Source organism: Gavia stellata, chromosome 30 (assembly GCF_030936135.1).
Source record: "Gavia stellata isolate bGavSte3 chromosome 30, bGavSte3.hap2, whole genome shotgun sequence".
NCBI lineage: Eukaryota > Metazoa > Chordata > Aves > Gaviiformes > Gaviidae > Gavia > Gavia stellata.
The window spans coordinates 3,224,872-3,233,849 of record NC_082623.1 but is presented as its reverse complement, the minus strand read 5'-3'; the positions used below and the strand labels follow the sequence as shown (position 1 = coordinate 3,233,849).

Here is an 8,978-nt window from a genome sequence, read left to right as displayed (position 1 = left end):
GGCGGGGAGGAGGGTGTCCTCTGCAAGCCGGGTGGCCTCAGCCCGGGGGGCACGAGCATGGAGCCACCTCCCTGGGGGGCCCTGCAAGTGCCCCCCATCATTGCCGACGCTCCTTGCTCCCCAGAGGCCTTTTGTGGGTGCTTTTAGGGTTCAGGCTAAGGGCACAATTTCACCGGGCTGCCTGTAAGCCCCAGCATTGCGCCCCAGGAGTGGCTAACATTACCCCATTGCAAAGACACCCACAGGCAGGGCTCGGCTTCTTCGCACGGCGGTCGCAGGTCGAGGGGTGCCACCGTACGCCACAGCCCCGCACGGGCTCAGCGGCCCCCATTTTGTGTGCTCCCCCAGGAGGAAGAGCCCGGCAAAGGGCTGAGTACTTCTTTGAGCGGTATGTGCTCAGCACAGGTTTGGCTTCAGCAGCCTGGCCTCCACTCCACAACAGGAGACAGGCGAAAAAGGGACGGTGAACCAAAAAGCATTTAACATCTCCCGACTCCGTACGTGGGTGGAATAAAAGGCTCTTTGCCAGGTGTGGATCCCACTGGAGAGCACCCAGCGGAGGCACCATCCAGAAAGGAGACATCATTAACACCCATACCTCTGAGAGCCCCCTGCGTAACGCAAAAAAGCTTTGGGAGGATGACATCTGTTCTCTTATCGCACAGAGCTCCCATCCCAGGGTGGATGGACTGGTGGGATAGGAGACTAGGATGAGATTAAAAGTGTGGGGGTAATACTTCCTTGGTAGAAAAGTCTACTTAGACTGGGGTTCTTCACCCCAAGACAAAAGCCATTTTTACTTGCTCATTCGGATCTTCCCTTTCATCTTCCTTTAATGAGTTAAATGTTCTTTTAGAAGAAAGCATTTAGCTTTTCATACCAATCGCCACACACTGAAATACTCCAAATGATTTTAAGTAGTTGCTTAATTTCACATGAAGCTAAACGTTTTGCTGGACACAAAGCTGCTTCCCAAACAGAATCACAACTGTAAGTGCATAGCAGCAAGTGTAAACATTACCGCTGCACTATAGGATAAAATAAGCAGAAACTTGAACAAAAAGCCCCAGTAGATGCAGACAACCCAGAAACTCAAGAATATCACTAGCAAAGTTGAAAAAAGAGCTGCTTTAATGCATTCCCCTTAAGAACAAGGCCGTGAAGTGCATCTTGGCTAAATCCAGCCACCTGGCATTCAGCAGGTTAGTCTGGATTAGGTTTAGCTAAATCGCAACCTATGAACTTCAACAGAGGCAGGCAGCTCAGTTAAAATAAAGATTTGAAACACCTAGTCTCTCCCTACAGTTCCAACTCCCTCAGAAATAAAATAAATTTAAAAAATAACCTCATGCCCACTATTTCCCTCACCCCAAACTGGGACTGGAACAAACTCCTTTCCCCCCGGGTTAGTGTCTAGCACTTCCACGACACTAAGGCTGCCCTGAACGAGATCCCATTTAGCAGGCTGCAGAACCCATTCCCAATTAGCATCAACCCATTATTAGTTGGCGGGTGACATCTGCTGGTAGGCTGCACACTGCAGGGGACCCCGGCCTGCGCCTCCCCGCCCCAGCGCTGCTCCGCTGGGCTCCAAGAGCAGGTGCTCTCACCACCACCCCATCCTTCTTAGGCCACGGTTAATTAACCCAGTGATTTCACAACTGGGATAAAGGCAACGCTCACCTGCCTGCACCAGTTGTGTCCAATTCACAGAGGGCCTCAGGCCAACGCAGCTGAACTTGCTGAATTTTCTGTCTGCAAAATAGAATTGTCTCTCAGCCCAGATTTACCACATTACTGGGAATTACTAGAAATGAGTGTCTTCCTGGGCAGAGTACAAAAACTGCCTGCAGTGCTTCCACACTGCCATGAGCCAGTGCTCCTCATCCCTCCATCAGAATCACCTCTACACACTAGCAAAACCCTACATCAGTAACCACCAAACCTACAGAGTTCCTTCCTATAACCTGCTTCTAATCATGTTATTCCACTACTGTTGTTACTCATGCCAAAGATTTGAGTCACCTCTCTGCTACATGAGCTCTAGATTTATGTACTTAAACAAGACACAGTGATGCAACCCAGATGGCATTTTCACCTATTTTATTATACACAAAACATGAGCAGGAAGTTCTACTGAGGAGGCTGACCACGTCCACGACCAAATCCACCCCTCTGCAACAGAAAAGGAAGAGCATTAGAAGTCACCGTATTAAGCAAGTGACAGCGGCAAATACACAGCAGCAAGAAGCACCAACATCATAAAAGAGCTAGCTGTCTTCCCTCAACTTCGCATTACTTTGATAAGCATCCCCTGCTCCCAGCACAGCCTCTGATCTGTTTGAGACTAGCTCCCTGACGCAGCTTAACCAGATGAGTGAGTCTAAGAACAAAATCAACCCATCTTAGCCAGCATTGTGGATTGTGCCTGAAACTCTTCCATTTCTGAAACATAAAATCTTGCATTTTCTCCAGAGAGCTTGGCTTGCATCTCAGACGTGTCACTGGCTTCCCATCACAGCGACGAGGCCATCACGTAGTTTCCCCGACAGGAATGCAGCAAGCGGGCTGGGCATAAAGGGTAACAGTTGCCAGCCTCTCTTACACAATCAGAGCCAAATACCTAGCCCCAGCTGGCATACCTGAGAAGCACCACGCTGAAGAGCATGCAGATATGACCTATCCAGTTTCTCCTAATCAAAGCCTCAATAAAGGAAGCAAATCTCAAATGCAAATACTCACAAACTGGAATTCAGTGGCTGCTCCAGCACCAGCCTCAGCCTTCTTGTCAGCACCAGCTGAAGAGAGAGATGAATGAGTTACTAACCAAAGAATACACTCCCCCAAGTACAGCGCGCCTGCTTGGAATCAAAGGCTTACAATCAAAGACAACTAAAACTGAGGCAAAATGTAGCCAAGTAAAATAGCTATTATTGAGACTGTTACAGAGTTAGTGAACCCACCCCAGAGAAAACCCAACAGTCCAGCTTGACAAAATTCAAGACAAGAATCGTATCCATAAGCACATGAACTCTGTTGGGTAAATGCCTAAGCTATGCCACGAGTCTGATTTTCCCCTTTTCTTCTTGAAAGGAGGCCAATACTGAAGACAATTCTCCCAAAGAGATAACCTGCACAAAGAGCAAGGTCAGCCTGATATTCACACAGCAACACGACGGACACTCACGTGGAACGGCACTGCGTCTGTACGTGTCCCTGTCAGCTTCTCCCCGAGTCAGACGCGCCGGGCGTTCGCCTTCCAGACCTGAAAGTGAGAACAGCAACGTCAAATACATTGCTTACTAAGGGCACAAACAACTTATTCCACGGATGCATCTCAAGGTGGAAAAAAGCCCTCCAGTTAAGCATTAGATCTACCAGCAGAGCTGCACTTCAGGCAGCTCAGTGTATATAAACCTAAACAAAGTGATATAATAAGGAAAACTTCACTTTAAGGGTGAAATCTGCTCAAGTGCACCAGCTTGTGTTTGGGTTGAAGTTGAATAATGTGAAAAATGGATTTACAGCATCATCTCAAGAGTCTTCTGGCCTTCAAACAAGAGCCAGAAAGTAATGATAATAAAAAAAGTCAGAAATACAGGGAATCTGTCACTTCTGACAAGCTTGTTCATATCTAAGTCACGAGTTGCATCACATTCTGATCCCAACCTAAAATACAGCTACACTATCAGTATCATAAATCCTCCACAATGGAATAGATTAATGAAACTAAGAGCAGATTATCTCTGTAACATCAGATTAATATCAGCCAGAACACTTGCAGGAAAGAAACAGATGTGGTGGAACTGCCAGCCTCTGCGCCACTCTTACAGAGTTCGTCCTGAGCATCAAAGGTGAAATACACTCCCACACCACCAGGCCAAGGTCTTCACGCTCAGGCAGTAAGACACATACATTTAAGGGCGGTTGCTGCCTGGTGCACCACGGGGTACTAGCAGTCTCAAGCATGCTGAAAGAAACACTAATCATGTACTTTTACAGGCTTGATTTATACTCTAGGCACTGGTTTCCCCATACAAAGCCCAGTTCTTATAATAGATGCTTTTATTATAAAGAGAAACACTACCCACTCATGTGCAAACAGATTAACTTAGCCTAGAAGTGCTTCTACATCCTTCCTTTCTGTCAGGTTGAACCATTCTAGCACATCCCCTAGCCAATGGATTTATTTTTTTTTTAAACTTCAGATTGTCCATCCTTAAATTTCTAACAGTTCAATTACATCTGTAAGAGACACAAATTGCAAGTATCAAATACACAGTCGTCTAAAACCTGATTTAGACTAACTGTTCCAGCTTTTGTACCAAGCCTTACTTGAGAAAGTCGGTAGCACTGCATGGAAGTACCAGAAAAGGCCCCAAAACCCCAAGAGGTCAAGGAAAACCCGTAAGCTTCGATTCTGCACCGCCATCCACACACACTTCTGCAGCTCCTAGTCTGCTGCAGCCTAAGGCAGGTAATCCACAGAGAAGCAGCCCAGAAACAGACAATTTGTGCAGCCCCATCAGCTAACCCTGACAAGGTGCGGACTGAATTGAGGTCACCGGCACTGCGCTGAAAAGGGCTGCGATGCTGCAAAGTGAAGCTTCCTCGCAGCAGAAACCCTGAGTAAATTTTAGCCAGGAACTGTAAGCCCCATCCTCCCATCAGATACACAGTTTCTTTAGCTCGCTGGATAAACACAGCATCTGAAGAATAAATTTGGTAACATCCAAAGCTACTCAGAGATTAAAGAAACCATCATCTTCCTAGTTTCAATGCAATTCCTTCCTTTGAAGCAGATGATGCTATAGTTTTGTTAGGCTAAAAAACAAGCTGCAGGAGACGGAGGTGAACTCCTCAGCACCCCGTGCCCACAGCCTCCATCCCCAGTACTTGGGGAAGGGATACGATGTAGCTCAGACGCAGGAAGAGTAGACTCCTACCATCCACCAGAAAGAGCTTTGTCATGCAGGACTCCCCTTTCACAGAGCAAGTCCTGATGTAAGGGCAGGATGACATCCTGCAACATTATTCTTGGTAAACGCAAGAGGCAACTCCACACAAGGCAGACAGACCCACCATCTCCTGCCTTGAGGGAGAAGAAACATTTCTTGTCCCTAGAGACCTGGCAATGCTGTTCTGCCAACCACAGCTGCAGTGATTTTCTCTCTCCTTTCTCTAAGTTTCCAGAAGTCTTTATCTCCCTGAAGATCTTCTGGGCAATTTTACAATCCATGTTCTGCACTGTGGTGTTTCTTCTCTACTACGGTACAAGAAACCAGGAAAACCAAGCAGAAGGGATTTCAGGCAGCATTTCTAAATGCATACAAGCAATGTAACCATCCTTCCTATTCTGAATTATTAGCTTGGAACACAGTAACCTTTTCAGAACCGAACTGAGGGGCACGGTGGCTTCAGCACATTCACCTTAAGTTTATTTATAGTGCACTACCGTATGACATTGCTTGCCACAAATGATACCCAAACGGTTCACAAGCCACTCACAGGCTGATACCAAGCATCCGCAAGGAAAAAGCATAGCTTCTGCCTTCTGTGGACTAAACAGGCAGGTTTGCAACCCAAACTTTATTATTTAATACTGCTATTTGCAACTGGAGAAGAATACCTTCTGGAAATATGTTTCGGCCATCTGCAGCTGGGTCTACAACACATTTTGCAGGCAGGCGCCTGTGCAGAGGCAGCTGCAGGCAATCTGAGAGGTCAGCACCCGCAGCACATCTGTTTGCATGACCAGCACCTCCTTCACTTCGGGGTATGAATAACCCACCAAGAAAAAAATCAGAACTACAAGCCAAATATACCACGTGTATTTGTTGTAAATCTTTAAAAAGTGAGGGCAGCTTTAATATTCTGACTTGCCTAACAGCTCGTTAAGTGTATGCGATAAAGCCAGAACTGCGGGTATCCAACTTGACTGCAGGTACCACAGCTGAACCCCCCATGTGAAGCACATCCAGCACCCAGGCTTGGCTTTCACTTCCAGTCATCAAATCCTGTGCTCATGTGCGACACCCAAATTCAAGTTTGTTCCCTATCTTAGCAATCCTAGCCAAAGCCACTCGACTTTCATACAACTGCTTCCCAGGTAGCTCTTCTAAGGATAACTCAACCAGAGACAAGGTTCTCTGTACCTGCTGCCGGCTCTTCCCAGAAGACAAGAACAGTTTTTGAAAAGCCCTGGCAGCTAGAGACACCCCCTGTCTCGGACCTCAGCCACGTCTGGGCACCAACTGGTATCTCGATCCACAGCCTGCAGTTTCAGCATGCCTGCTCTCAGTAATTCCACTCACTTGTGTTACCAGAGAAGGCCAAGTCCCCCACTCAAAGCATTTCTCTCAGTCAGTCTCACAGCTTTCTTTAGCCCTCTCTGACTTTTCAGCAGCCCAGTGGCCATCAGCCTAGCGCCAAATACAAAAGCAATAAAACCGATACATGCCTCCTTGATCTATCAATGTTTATACATCCAAAAATCATAGCAACTCACACCAGCCTGCTCTGGAAGCTGACGTTCAGCTGACTGTCCACCACACCTGCGCTGTCTAACATGCTTAACCTCATTCCCTGCTTCCTCCTGCTGACTCAGCAGCCACCCCTCAACCACCGCTTACCTTTGGGCCGTGGCCTGCCAGTCTCTGGGCGGCTCCGGCGCAAGGTCGCAGGGACGATTTCAGGGGGGAGGTGAAGGTAATCGCGCAGGTACTGGATGCCCTCGTTGGTCAGGTACCAGTAGAAATGCCTCCACGCAAACTGCTCTTTCACATAACCACGGGATTTCAAAGACTAGAGAGAGAATTCTCAGTTAGTTCATGTAGGATCCCTATCATCATTCAACATCTCTGATCAATATCCTCACCAGATGTTTTTGTGAACACAAGAGCTTACTGGGGGTATGCGGAGAATAAAAATCGAGAAACAGATAAAAGTTCACATGCACAGGACAAAATTACAGCATCATTCCCATTCTGTGAGAAAATACAAAGCTACCACACACAGAGGTATCATAGCTTCAAAAACGGAGCTCAAGGTGGGATCAACAAAAGAATAACTTTCCACAGTCTATGGGGAAAAATAAATCAAAGAAGAAACAGCAAAAATCAGGAAAATGGGAAAACAACTTTAATAAGAAAGAAATGGTAAGTGCAAGGCAACGTCTGACAATGTTTATTTGGTAACGGCTGACGTTTATTCATAGGTACGCAACAATCTCACATGCCCAGATCGCAGCTGGCTGGCAGCCCAGCCCTCGCAGCCTGCCCTCGCCTCCATACCTGCATGGCTTTCATGACATGGAGGTTGGGCACGTTCTTGTCAACAAGCTCGGGGTGCTTCGGCATGTGGACATCTTTCTTGGCCACCATCACTCCCTCCTTAAAAAGGAGTTCGTAGATGGCAATTCGGTTCTTCTTGGGCATCAACATCTAAACAAGAAATAAGTGGTAGACAGTAAATACCGCTGACTTAAAATAAATGCATACAGGAGTCTACCAAAAGTAATACAATAACAACAGTGCCAGTTTATTTGAAAAGCCTAACACTTCAATAACACCCCCCAGATTACTGTCTCCTGTAAGAACTTCCTGAACTACTTCTCAACACCTGAGCTGCAGGGCATCCGTTCCCATTGTTTTCCTGTGAAGGAAAACTGAGCAGTCCAAACTTTTGATCATTAACATTAAATCACATCACCATATTAAAGACTGTAAGCCATCTGATGTCAGTCAAAACAAGAGACAAGGGCTGACACAGGTGGGGCAGAGATGCAGCCCAGGGTACAGCGTTTCAGCTCTACCACCAATGCCGGAGGCCTGAGGACACTGATCGTGCTGCTGTTGTTAATTCACACTTAACTCAGGAACTCGGGAGCAGAGGAAGCCTCTCACACTCCCCTCTCAGAGCCGGGAGCGGAGCCAGACAGCACACCTCGCTCACCCGAGGCCCTTAAGTGCACACCAGAGCCGCGCTGCCGCCGTTGCACCCCAGTGAGGGTGTGACACCGGCCGATGCTTCCTGACACACCGGGCCCAGGAGTGGGACGCTCTGGCCCGAGCAGCAGGGAACCGCAGGGCTCGCAGTGCTCAGGGCACGGCGGTGTGCAGGCAGCTCCTGAGCGGCAGGGCACCCTCGCCAGCCGTAGCCCCGCACCGGGCAGAGCCCGCGGCAGGTCGAGGACCTTCACCACGGGAGCCTCTCGCGACGGAAGGCCCTGGTGCCACCACTGCAAACCCAACAGGACTCCCGCCGCGGCTCGTGCCTGCAGCCTGGGGGGGAGCCTCGAGCAGCCGCCCCAGACCAGCGCTCTCCAGCCCAAGGCCTGGTCCCCCGGTAACGGGACCTCCCCGCGGCCTAGTGCCCCCCGGTCCCTCCCGCCCCGCAAACTCGGGCCTAGATCCCCCCCATCCCGGAAATCCCCCCGCGGGGGCCCGGGCCAGGGCTCCCCACCACTGCCAAGCAGCGGCCCCACGACGCCGCCCCGGGATGGCGCCGATGCGAGGCCGATACGGTCCCAGAGCGCGGCCTCACCGTGGCGGCGGCAGCGGGCCCAAGAGCGGAAAGGAGTGCGCAAGCGCCGCGCGGCCGCTTCCGGCCTCCCGAAAGCCCCCTGGAGGCGCGGGTGGCCGCGGCGCTGCCTGAGTGGGGCGCGTAGGCCCCCCTCCAGCTTGTGGGTGGGGGTGCCCGCTGCGGTGCCTGATGGGAACTGTCACCGCCGCCTCGGGCAGCGCCGGCCGGTGCCCGGGGGCTCCGCGGGCCCAGCAGCGCCTCCGGCCCCGAGACCCCCCCCCGCGCCCCACCCCAGTGCCGCCCCCTCCAGATCGCCACCACAGACATCCCCCTTCACCTCCCCACTCGCGACATCCCTACCGTGTCCCCACTCGTGTCACGTCCTCCACGTCCCCACTCGTGTCACGCCCTCATCCCCACTCCAGCGTGGCCCCGGGGACCGACACCAGCGCTGA

The 8,978-nt window shown here is 50.2% G+C and overlaps 1 protein-coding gene across 1 annotated transcript; it reads right to left on the bottom strand.

The window, feature by feature from the left end:
- Window positions 1-2,086: 2,086 nt before the first annotated feature.
- RPS10 (ribosomal protein S10) lies at window positions 2,087-8,589 on the bottom strand. Its single transcript, XM_059831071.1, has 6 exons — window positions 8,545-8,589; window positions 7,293-7,442; window positions 6,633-6,804; window positions 3,188-3,265; window positions 2,743-2,798; window positions 2,087-2,175 (listed from the first exon to the last, which is right to left on the bottom strand). Exons 2-6 carry the CDS (start codon window positions 7,440-7,442, stop codon window positions 2,134-2,136), a joined length of 498 nt encoding a protein of 165 aa, XP_059687054.1. The 5' UTR covers window positions 8,545-8,589; the 3' UTR covers window positions 2,087-2,133.
- Between the last annotated feature and the right edge of the window lie 389 nt (window positions 8,590-8,978).